This window comes from Oncorhynchus tshawytscha, unplaced genomic scaffold (assembly GCF_018296145.1).
Source record: "Oncorhynchus tshawytscha isolate Ot180627B unplaced genomic scaffold, Otsh_v2.0 Un_contig_4572_pilon_pilon, whole genome shotgun sequence".
NCBI lineage: Eukaryota > Metazoa > Chordata > Actinopteri > Salmoniformes > Salmonidae > Oncorhynchus > Oncorhynchus tshawytscha.
In genome coordinates, this window is record NW_024609806.1 from 260,020 (window position 1) to 273,649 (window position 13,630).

Consider the following 13,630-nt stretch of genomic DNA (forward strand, 5'->3'; position numbering starts at 1 on the left):
TACTAACTATATATCATGTTTCTTGTACAGCCTAGAGTCTACTACTAACTATATATCATGTTTCTTGTACAGCCTAGTCTACTACTAACTATATATCATGTTTCTTGTACAGCCTAGAGTCTACTACTAACTATATATCATGTTTCTTGTACAGCCTAGAGTCTACTACTAACTATATATCATGTTTCTTGTACAGCCTAGAGTCTACTACTAACTATATATCATGTTTCTTGTACAGCCTAGTCTACTACTAACTATATATCATGTTTCTTGTACAGCCTAGTCTACTACTAACTATATATCATGTTTCTTGTACAGCCTAGAGTCTACTACTAACTATATATCTACAGCCTAGTCTACTACTAATATATCATGTTTCTTGTACAGCCTAGAGTCTACTACTAACTATATATCATGTTTCTTGCTAACTATATACAGCCTAGTCTACTACTAACTATATATCATGTTTCTTGTACAGCCTAGTCTACTACTAACTATATATCATGTTTCTTGTACAGCCTAGAGTCTACTACTAACTATATATCATGTTTCTTGTACAGCCTAGTCTACTACTAACTATATATCATGTTTCTTGTACAGCCTAGTCTACTACTAACTATATATCATGTTTCTTGTACAGCCTAGTCTACTACTAACTATATATCATGTTTCTTGTACAGCCTAGTCTACTACTAACTATATATCATGTTTCTTGTACAGCCTAGTCTACTACTAACTATATATCATGTTTCTTGTACAGCCTAGTCTACTACTAACTATATATCATGTTTCTTGTACAGCCTAGTCTACTACTAACTATATATCATGTTTCTTGTACAGCCTAGAGTCTACTACTAACTATATATCATGTTTCTTGTACAGCCTAGTCTACTACTAACTATATATCATGTTTCTTGTACAGCCTAGTCTACTACTAACTATATATCATGTTTCTTGTACAGCCTAGTCTACTACTAACTATATATCATGTTTCTTGTACAGCCTAGTCTACTACTAACTATATATCATGTTTCTTGTACAGAGTCTACTACTAACTATATATCATGTTTCTTGTACAGCCTAGTCTACTACTAACTATATATCATGTTTCTTGTACAGCCTAGTCTACTACTAACTATATATCATGTTTCTTGTAGCCTAGTCTACTACTAACTATATATCATGTTTCTTGTACAGAGTCTACTACTAACTATATATCATGTTTCTTGTACAGCCTAGTCTACTACTAACTATATATCATGTTTCTTGTACAGCCTAGTCTACTACTAACTATATATCATGTTTCTTGTACAGCCTAGTCTACTACTAACTATATATCATGTTTCTTGTACAGCCTAGTCTACTACTAACTATATATCATGTTTCTTGTACAGCCTAGTCTACTACTAACTATATATCCTTGTACAGCCTAGTCTACTACTAACTATATATCATGTTTCTTGTACAGCCTAGTCTACTACTAACTATATATCATGTTTCTTGTACAGCCTAGTCTACTACTAACTATATATCATGTTTCTTGTACAGCCTAGTCTACTACTAACTATATATCATGTTTCTTGTACAGCCTAGAGTCTAGTCTACTACTAACTATATATCATGTTTCTTGTACAGCCTAGTCTACTACTAACTATATATCCTGTTTCTTGTACAGCCTAGTCTACTACTAACTATATATCCTGTTTCTTGTACAGCCTAGAGTCTACTACTAACTATATATCCTGTTTCTTGTACAGCCTAGTCTACTACTAACTATATATCCTGTTTCTTGTACAGCCTAGTCTACTACTAACTATATATCCTGTTTCTTGTACAGCCTAGTCTACTACTAACTATATATCATGTTTCTTGTACAGCCTAGTCTACTACTAACTATATATCATGTTTCTTGTACAGCCTAGTCTACTACTAACTATATATCATGTGTCTTGTACAGCCTAGTCTACTACTAACTATATATCATGTTTCTTGTACAGCCTAGAGTCTACTACTAACTATATATCATGTTTCTTGTACAGCCAGTCTACTACCTAGTCTACTACTAACTATATATCATGTTTCTTGTACAGCCTAGTCTACTACTAACTATATATCATGTTTCTTGTACAGCCTAGAGTCTACTACTAACTATATATCATGTTTCTTGTACAGCCTAGTCTACTACTAACTATATATCATACAGCCTAGTCTACTACTAACTATATATCATGTTTCTTGTACAGCCTAGTCTACTACTAACTATATATCATGTTTCTTGTACAGCCTAGTCTACTACTAACTATATATCATGTTTCTTGTACAGCCTAGTCTACTACTAACTATATATCAGTCTACTACTAACTATATATCATGTTTCTTGTACAGCCTAGTCTACTACTAACTATATATCATGTTTCTTGTACAGCCTAGTCTACTACTAACTATATATCATGTTTCTTGTACAGCCTAGTCTACTACTAACTATATATCCTGTTTCTTGTACAGCCTAGAGTCTACTACTAACTATATATCATGTTTCTTGTACAGCCTAGTCTACTACTAACTATATATCATGTTTCTTGTAACAGCCTAGTACAGTCTACTACTAACTATATATCATGTTTCTTGTACAGCCTAGTCTACTACTAACTATATATCATGTTTCTTGTACAGCCTAGTCTACTACTAACTATATATCATGTTTCTTGTACAGCCTAGTCTACTACTAACTATATATCATGTTTCTTGTACAGCCTAGTCTACTACTAACTATATATCATGTTTCTACTACTAACTAACTATATCATGTTTCTTGTACAGCCTAGTCTACTACTAACTATATATCAGTCTACTACTAACTATATATCATGTTTCTTGTACAGCCTAGTCTACTACTAACTATATATCATGTTTCTTGTACAGCCTAGAGTCTACTACTAACTATATATCATGTTTCTTGTACAGCCTAGTCTACTACTAACTATATATCATGTTTCTTAGTCTACTACTAACTATATATCATGTTTCTTGTACAGCCTAGTCTACTACTAACTATATATCATGTTTCTTGTACAGCCTAGAGTCTACTACTAACTATATATCATGTTTCTTGTACAGCCTAGAGTCTACTACTAACTATATATCATGTTTCTTGTACAGCCTAGAGTCTACTACTAACTATATATCATGTTTCTTGTACAGCCTAGAGTCTACTACTAACTATATATCATGTTTCTTGTACAGCCTAGTCTACTACTAACTATATATCATGTTTCTTGTACAGCCTAGTCTACTACTAACTATATATCATGTTTCTTGTACAGCCTAGTCTACTACTAACTATATATCATGTTTCTTGTACAGCCTAGTCTACTACTAACTATATATCATGTTTCTTGTACAGCCTAGTCTACTACTAACTATATATCATGTTTCTTGTACAGCCTAGTCTACTACTAACTATATATCATGTTTCTTGTACAGCCTAGTCTACTACTAACTATATATCATGTTTCTTGTACAGCCTAGTCTACTACTAACTATATATCATGTTTCTTGTACAGCCTAGTCTACTACTAACTATATATCATGTTTCTTGTACAGCCTAGTCTACTACTAACTATATATCATGTTTCTTGTACAGCCTAGTCTACTACTAACTATATATCATGTTTCTTGTACAGCCTAGTCTACTACTAACTATATATCATGTTTCTTGTACAGCCTAGTCTACTACTAACTATATATCATGTTTCTTGTACAGCCTAGTCTACTACTAACTATATATCATGTTTCTTGTACAGCCTAGTCTACTACTAACTATATATCATGTTTCTTGTACAGCCTAGTCTACTACTAACTATATATCATGTTTCTTGTACAGCCTAGTCTACTACTAACTATATATCATGTTTCTTGTACAGCCTAGTCTACTACTAACTATATATCATGTTTCTTGTACAGCCTAGTCTACTACTAACTATATATCATGTTTCTTGTACAGCCTAGTCTACTACTAACTATATATCATGTTTCTTGTACAGCCTAGAGTCTACTACTAACTATATATCATGTTTCTTGTACAGCCTAGTCTAGTACTAACTATATATCACTAACTAGTCTACTATAACTATATATGTTTCTTGTACAGCCTAGAGTCTACTACTAACTATATCATCATGTTTCTTGTACAGCCTACAGCCTAGTCTACTACTAACTATATATCATGTTTCTTGTACAGCCTAGAGTCTACTACTAACTATATATCATGTTTCTTGTACAGCCTAGTCTACTACTAACTATATATCATGTTTCTTGTACAGCCTAGTCTACTACTAACTATATATCATGTTTCTTGTACAGCCAGTCTACTACTAACTATATATCATGTTTCTTGTACAGCCTAGTCTACTACTAACTATATATCATGTTTCTTGTACAGCCTAGTCTACTACTAACTATATATCATGTTTCTTGTACAGCCTAGTCTACTACTAACTATATATCATGTTTCTTGTACAGCCTAGTCTACTACTAACTATATATCATGTTTCTTGTACAGCCTAGAGTCTACTACTAACTATATATCATGTTTCTTGTACAGCCTAGTCTACTACTAACTATAACAGCCTAGAGTCTACTACTAACTATATATCATGTTTCTTGTACAGCCTAGAGTCTACTACTAACTATATATCATGTTTCTTGTACAGCCTTGAGTCTACTACTAACTATATATCATGTTTCTTGTACAGCCTAGTCTACTACTAACTATATATCATGTTTCTTGTACAGCCTAGAGTCTACTACTAACTATATATCATGTTTCTTGTACAGCCTAGTCTACTACTAACTATATATCATGTTTCTTGTACAGCCTAGTCTACTACTAACTATATATCATGTTTCTTGTACAGCCTAGAGTCTACTACTAACTATATATCATGTTTCTTGTACAGCCTAGTCTACTACTAACTATATATCATGTTTCTTGTACAGCCTAGAGTCTACTACTAACTATATATCATGTTTCTTGTACAGCCTAGTCTACTACTAACTATATATCATGTTTCTTGTACAGCCTAGTCTACTACTAACTATATATCATGTTTTACAGCCTAGTCTACTACTAACTATATATCATGTTTCTTGTACAGCCTAGAGTCTACTACTAACTATATATCATGTTTCTTGTACAGCCTAGTCTACTACTAAATATATCATGTTTCTTGTACAGCCTAGTCTACTACTAACTATATATCATGTTTCTTGTACAGCCTAGTCTACTACTAACTATATATCATGTTTCTTGTACAGCCTAGTCTACTACTAACTATATATCCTGTTTCTTGTACAGCCTAGTCTACTACTAACTATATATCATGTTTCTTGTACAGCCTAGTCTACTACTAACTATATATCCTGTTTCTTGTACAGCCTAGAGTCTACTACTAACTATATATCCTGTTTCTTGTACAGCCTAGTCTACTACTAACTATATATCCTGTTTCTTGTACAGCCTAGTCTACTACTAACTATATATCCTGTTTCTTGTACAGCCTAGAGTCTACTACTAACTATATATCATGTTTCTTGTACAGCCTAGAGTCTACTACTAACTATATATCCTGTTTCTTGTACAGCCTAGTCTACTACTAACTATATATCCTGTTTCTTGTACAGCCTAGAGTCTACTACTAACTATATATCCTGTTTCTTGTACAGCCTAGTCTACTACTAACTATATATCCTGTTTCTTGTACAGCCTAGTCTACTACTAACTATATATCATGTTTCTTGTACAGCCTAGAGTCTACTACTAACTATATATCCTGTTTCTTGTACAGCCTAGTCTACTACTAACTATATATCATGTTTCTTGTACAGCCTAGAGTCTACTACTAACTATATATCCTGTTTCTTGTACAGCCTAGAGTCTACTACTAACTATATATCCTGTTTCTTGTACAGCCTAGTCTACTACTAACTATATATCATGTTTCTTGTACAGCAGGATGTCTGCAGGTTTAATGTTTTTCCTTTCAAATAAGACCAAGACAATCAGGTGAGGGGAGGACAGGGAACACCCACAGACACTCGTCCCTCCGTAGAATGAGTTTGACACGTGGCCCTCCGTAGAATGAGTTTGACACGTGGCCCTCCGTAGAATGAGTTTGACACGTGGCCCTCCGTAGAATGAGTTTGGTTTGACACGTGGCCCTCCGTAGAATGAGTTTGACACGTGGCCCTCCGTAGAATGAGTTTGACACGTGGCCCTCCGTAGAATGAGAATGAGTTTGACACGTGGCCCTCCGTAGAATGAGTTTGACACGTGGCCCTCCGTAGAATGAGAATGAGTTTGACACGTGGCCCTCCGTAGAATGAGTTTGACACGTGGCCCTCCGTAGAATGAGTTTGACACGTGGCCCTCCGTAGAATGAGTTTGACACGTGGTCCTCCGTAGAATGAGTTTGACACGTGGCCCTCCGTAGAATGAGTTTGACACGTGGCCCTCCGTAGAATGAGTTTGACACGTGGCCCTCCGTAGAATGAGTTTGACACGTGGTCTAGAGTCTACTAACTGTGTCATCAGCCATAATCCTGTCATTCACATCAGCAATGCAATTTTCTCAAGCTGAGCACCATTTATCCCGGGACACACAGCCAACCCAGATGGAACATCCTGTAAAAACTGGCCCTAGTGGAATCACTTTGACACGTGGCCCTGTAGAATGAGTTTGACATGCTGGGCAACACTCCGTAGAATGAGTTTCAACAGCAGTGGCCCTCCGTATGACTGGGATGTTTGACACAAAGTGGGTCCAACACAACACATGAATGAGTTATATAGACCTCACAAAGCAGCAGTCTCTTCCTGGGGTCCAAATTAGTTTGACACGTGGTCACATGACTAACTGTTCAGCCATAATCCTGTCATTCACATCAGCAATGCAATTTTCTCAAGCTGAGCACCATTTATCCCGGGACACACAGCCAACCCAGATGGAACATCCTGTAAAAACTCCCTAAATCACTGCAGTGGACGTGGATGTATTTCAAGATGTTGACATGCTGCAACACCCTGTTTTCTCAACAGCAGGAACTCGATGGCGGTGTTTGACTGGGATGTTATATAGACCTCACAAAGCAGCAGCTTCTCTTCCTGGGATCCAACACAACACATGAAACATGACTGGGATGTTATATAGACCTCACAAAGCAGCAGCTTCTCTTCCTGGGGTCCAACACAACACATGAACCATGACTGGGATGTTATATAGACCTCACAAAGCAGCAGCTTCTCTTCCTGGGGTCCAACACAACACATGAAACATGACTGGGATGTTATATAGACCTCACAAAGCAGCAGCTTCTCTTCCTGGGGTCCAACACAACACATGAAACATGACTGGGATGTTATATAGACCTCACAAAGCAGCAGCTTCTCTTCCTGCGGTCCAACACAACACATGACATAATACAGAACATTAATAGACAAGAACAGCTCAAGGACAGAACTACATACATTTACAGAAGGCACACGTGGCCTACATATCAGTAGATACACACAGACCATCTAGGTCAAATATGGGAGAGGCGTTGTGCCGTGAGGTGATGCTTTATCTGCATGCAGAGCCTTGGTCTGTTTCGGACCAAACCAACATTTTGGGTAATGGATGGTTTTAATCTGGAGTCTTATGAGAAGGAGACACTCGAACAGAAAGCATAGACTATGTATCTAGCCAATATCCACAGACAGGTAGGTAGAGACAGGATACTTTCCTGACCACATGACCTGATGAATAAACACTCTGGCTCTTAGTTTAACTCAGGGCTCTAGTTAAAAGCTGTTTGAGGTTTTTCCTGGACATGTCACATGGAATACCCCTGGCTCTATTCATGGGGCAGTGCAAGGGAGAGGATATGAGACCCCATTTACACTCGGTAATAACATGCGTCTTGTATTATCTGGTTGCAATCATCTGATCACATGTCAGAGCATTTACACATGGTATTGATTAATGGACTGAGTGCGGTTGGCCCACCTTGTATCTCTTCTTGCAGCCAGGCACAGAGCAGGCGAAGGGTTTCTCCTCTCCTCCGTTCATACACATGGAGCTGAGGATAGACTCTGAGCTGATGGCACTCTCTGTGGTCCAGGACTCACCACTGTCTGACTCCTCATAGTCCACCTCCTCTTCATCATACTCACTGCCTGGAGGGGAGAAACACACACACACACACACACACCACCCATCACAATTTGTCATAAAACGTGCCTACTGCCGTCCATAAATAATTAGAGTAATACTCCTATTTCAGCAACTCCAGTACTCTGCACTGATTCAAGCACAGTTAATGACTAAGGTTGAGTCCCAAATGGTACCTTATTCTCTATATAGTGCATTAGTTTTGACCAGGGCCCATAAGGCCCATAGTGCACTATAATAGACTGCCATTCGGGACGTATCCTATGACTGGCATGGGCATCCTAGCCTCAAGGGTTTTGGACCGGCTGATGTGCCGAGACGGATTCAGACTCAAGCCTTCCACATGTGTTCTGGCTGTAGGGTTCCCACAGGGTTCTACTGTTGCCTTATTACTGAGCCCAAGTTTGTGGAGAGACTGAAAAAAATGCTGTTTTGTGGGAAAGAATCTAGCCGTTTCACAAGGTCCCAGGGTTAAGGCAATGCAAAATAAGATTTGGCTCCACAACCACAAGAACCTAAGAGACAAGGAGCAGCAACTAGGAGAGAAAAACCCAGCATATCTTACTAAGTGGCAACATGGGAAAGACACAAACAAAGAACACAAGTAAGCAAATACCATGGCAACTTAAAATGATGAGACTCTGATGAAATAAACCCTGTACCTTCCCTGTGTATGACTATACCAACTGACTGTGAGAGTCAACCCTCTATGCTTCTCTAAGGACCCTGCTGTGAGACATTACAGCACCCACCTTCCCTGTGTATGACTATACCAACTGACTGTGAGAGTCAACCCTCTATGCTTCTCTAAGGACCCTGCTGTGAGACATTACAGCACCCACCTTCCCTGTGTATGACTATACCAACTGACTGTGAGAGTCAACCCTCTATGCTTCTCTAAGGACCCTGCTGTGAGACATTACAGCACCCATCTTCCCTGAATTACCTCTATGTCTTCTCCTGAAACTTAAGAGGCATTTCCTGATCCAAACTAAAATATGGGACAAGGAAGTGACATCATCCATATTACATAAACTACTGACGCCTGCCTCCTAGATGACAGTGCTGTCCTCTGTTGTCCCGGTAACCTACCTGTAGGAGTGCTGCTACGGAAGGAGGAGGGTGTGACAGGAGGGGTGAGGTTCCCACTGCTGCGTCTGGGAGGAGTGGAGACGTCACTGCTACGAGGCAGACTGCCTGTCAGAGACTGAGACAGCTTGGGGTGCACCTTCCTCGTCAGCCTCTCAGGCTGCTCCCGACGCGCTGCCTCTGTCATAAACCTGGGCAAGGGAGGGGCCAGAGAGAGAGGGATGAGGACACAACCACACATCATATATGACCGACTCGGTTTGCGCGCCACAAGGCTGTGCTAGCCTGCTGAGCTAAAGCCTAGCTATTAGCTCAGGGAGTTAACATAAGTCGGATCTTAGGCAAGGTTAGTCTCATCATGCCATCATGTTTAACAGTAGGCCTATATATCTAACCAAACTTCATGTTTAACAGTAGGCCTATATCTCTGACCAAACTAAATGTTTAACAGAAGGCCTATATCTCTGACCAAACTTCATGTTTAACAGAAGGCCTATATCTCTGACCAAACTAAATGTTTAACAGTAGGCCTATATATCTAACCAAACTTCCTGTTTAACAGAAGGCCTATATATCTAACCAAACTTCATGTTTAACAGTAGGCCTATATATCTAACCAAACTTCATGTTTAACAGTAGGCCTATATATCTAACCAAACTTCATGTTTAACAGAAGGCCTATATATCTAACCAAACTTCATGTTTAACAGTAGGCCTATATATCTAACCAAACTTCATGTTTAACAGAAGGCCTATATCTCTGACCAAACTTCATGTTTAACAGAAGGCCTATATCTCTGACCAAACTTCATGTTTAACAGAAGGCCTATATCTCTGACCAAACTTCATGTTTAACAGTAGGCCTATATCTCTGACCAAACTTCATGTTTAACAGAAGGCCTATATCTCTGACCAAACTTCATGTTTAACAGAAAGCCTATATCTCTGACCAAACTTCATGTTTAACAGAAAGCCTATATCTCTGACCAAACTTCATGTTTAACAGAAGGCCTATATCTCTGACCAAACTTCATGTTTAACAGAAGGCCTATATCTCTGACCAAACTTCATGTTTAACAGAAGGCCTATATCTCTGACCAAACTTCATGTTTAACAGAAGGCCTATATCTCTGACCAAACTTCATGTTTAACAGAAGGCCTATATCTCTGACCAAACTTCATGTTTAACAGAAGGCCTATATCTCTGACCAAACTTCATGTTTAACAGAAGGCCTATATCTCTGACCAAACTTCATGTTTAACAGAAGGCCTATATCTCTGACCAAACTTCATGTTTAACAGAAGGCCTATATCTCTGACCAAACTAAATGTTTAACAGAAGGCCTATATCTCTGACCAAACTAAATGTTTAACAGAAGGCCTATATCTCTGACCAAACTTCATGTTTAACAGAAGGCCTATATCTCTGACCAAACTTCATGTTTAACAGAAGGCCTATATCTCTGACCAAACTTCATGTTTAACAGAAGGCCTATATCTCTGACCAAACTAAATGTTTAACAGAAGGTCTATATCTCTGACCAAACTTCATGTTTAACAGTAGGCCTATATATCTAACCAAACTAAATGTTTAACAGAAGGCCTATATCTCTGACCAAACTTCATGTTTAACAGAAGGCCTATATCTCTGACCAAACTTCATGTTTAACAGAAGGCCTATATCTCTGACCAAACATGGTTACATTGTAAAGTATTCTGTAAACGTAAGTCATAAAAATGAACTGTTCACACAGACACTGTTAAAGCAGAAGTGAAATGAACAGATGAAATGTGAAACCACATCAGATGTGTGTCTAAAGACAGGGAGACAGACAGCGGTAGCCAGCCCCTTCATTACACAGTTACACTGCTGCCTCAGAGTGCCTCAGCCCTTTTAAACCTCTTTGATATGGTGATTGAATGGAGAACTGGGATGAGATTGAAATGTCATCTTGGTCTAGTAATGTAGGACCCAGGGCTATATAACATCCTATTACCCAACGCTAACACAATTAAACTGACTTATCCACCAGATGAGGCTGACTGCTGCTAGATGGAAGTTGCTAGTGGAACTAAGAGAGACACACACACGGAGCAGATTCCCTTGGAAGCTGAAGTTCATGGCCCTATGAAACAAACATCAGTTCACTGCTAAAAGCTTTTCTTCCTCCACTGTCCCGGTCCCCTTACTGGGCTCCAACCAGAGGTATTCTGATCACAAACACACGTGGCCGCCCTTCTTGACAACGTACCAACCAGTTGTGCTATAGAAAAGGATCCTATTGGACAGCACCATTGGTGACATTTCAGGCTAGCTGTTGAGTGAGCTGAAGGCATGTTCTTACCTCTACTGTTGCATGGACTTAGACCTCAAACACAAACCTCCACATGGTCATACTGACATAAGTAACTGTTTCATCTATTTACTAATGACATTTGGTCATTCATGCCTTTTCTGGCCAGAGTTAGGACAGTTTAAACTGAACCATAAGACTACCGTTCATTAGGGATTTCAGAACCATGATCCTTTGAGACATGGTTCAAGGTCTGATTGGTAACAAATACACTGAACAAATAGAATTCTTCAGGAGTATTTCTGTCTGTAATAAAGCCCTTTTGTGGGGAAAAACTCATTCTGATTGGCTGGGCCTGGGTCCCCATTGGGTGGGTCTGGCTCCCAAGTGGGTGGGCCTACCCATGGCTGCGCCCCTGCCCAGTCACGTAAAATCCATAGATTAGGGCCTAATTTATTTATTTAAATGGACTGATTTTCTTTAATGAACTGTAACTCAGCAAAATCTTTGAAATTGTTGTATTCATATTTTTGTTAAGTATAGGTTAGGGTTAGGCTAGTAGCCTGCTCACCTGTTGATGTAGCTGAGGGCAACATAGGTGGGCTGCTGCTGCTCCTGCTTCTCCAACTGACGAGGATCTGTGTCTGACGAGAGACCGAGGGGAGAGAGAGGTTAGCCTAATCATATAACAGCAGATATGACACACACACAAAGGTGCCACTGCACAGTCTTCCTAACAATAGCATGTGGTCAAGAGGGGCAGGAGTGGTTGTGTGTGCGGACTGGGTGTGTGTCACTCTCACCAAAACAACAGTAGCTAGCTAGTGTGATGATGTTTAACAAATGATGTCATGGGCACTGTCTAGACTAGTCGTCGTCCTCAAGCTAAGCACCGCTGGAGATCGTCCACAAACCACCTCGTATCCAAACCCCTCTCTCACATCTCATCAACAAACTAGATAAATGAGCTTTTATTAAAAACTCACAACAAAGAAGGCTGGTCTAATCTAAGCTATACAACGTATTTAATGAAGTCTTCCATGATACTGGCTTTCTCATAAGTCTTCTGATTTGATTCTACTTTAACTACGTAGCCTCGTCCTTACTGCAGCCACCATATTGCCCATAGTACCAGACAACACTCCACACACACTGTGCTTTCCCATGCTGTGCTCCAGACGCTTGGCTCGGCTCTGCAGTGCTGCCAAACAATGAACAACCTCCCTCCCTCCATCCCTCTCTCTCTCCCTTGCTCCATCTCTCCCTCCACACCCTGAGGTGAACCAGGCCCAACTTCAAACAGCCCCCCCACTGCCATGCCATGTGGGAGTGGGGAGATGCCCCATAAAACCACCCAGTGTCTGCCACTCACCAGCTGTGCCTGCCTGCCTACCTAGTGCCTGCCTTGCCTCTGCCTGTTCTGGGCTATGGGAAAGTGCTGCCCCCCCGTGGCCAAGAAGAGAAGCACTGGCAGCATGTGGCCCCAAGGGTCAAAGGTTATATCCCAAATGGCACTCTATTCAGTATATTGTGCACTACTTTTGACCAGGGCCCATAGGGCTCAGCCTATAGGCCATTTGGAACACAGCCAAGCAACCACAGCCTTTAGGGGAAGGGCTCTTCAAAACTACAGGAGTGCCACTAGTGTGTGGGCAGGCTTTTGCTCCAGCCCTGCCCTAAACAACCCGATTCAGAGTGTATCAATATAATGACACTGCGTATGGTGTTCGCCTCGCTGGCATATCTAAATCAATAGATAAGCTAAGTGCAGTTTGAGGGTCTTTAGATCACATAGTCAAGCCTTTTCTATGTACAAGTAAACGAGCAAAGCAAGTAGCAACGTGTTATGTGTGTGTACCAAAACACACCCTGGTATCCGCCTGAGGTCACACTGACTTATTCTTATAAAGCAGAAGCACCCCGTGAATGTCTTCAAAGCTCTCCCACTGAGGTGTTGCCCCAGATTTACACTAGATCTGACCTGTGACCCCTCATAAAAAACACTTCTGCAGCTTTTCCGGAGAACGTTCACTTTGT

At 39.8% G+C, this 13,630-nt stretch overlaps 1 protein-coding gene across 2 annotated transcripts in view; it reads right to left on the bottom strand.

Moving 5' to 3' along the window:
- jazf1b (JAZF zinc finger 1b) overlaps positions 1-13,630 on the bottom strand; it is a 45,319-nt gene that overhangs the window by 4,953 nt on the left and 26,736 nt on the right. For both annotated transcript variants that reach the window (XM_042318488.1, XM_042318487.1), the window contains 3 exons: positions 12,165-12,237; positions 9,303-9,490; positions 8,046-8,215 (listed from right to left, as the gene is read on the bottom strand). In XM_042318488.1, coding sequence (XP_042174422.1) covers positions 8,046-8,215; positions 9,303-9,490; positions 12,165-12,237 — 431 coding nt within the window. The remainder of the gene's footprint in view (positions 1-8,045; positions 8,216-9,302; positions 9,491-12,164; positions 12,238-13,630) is intronic.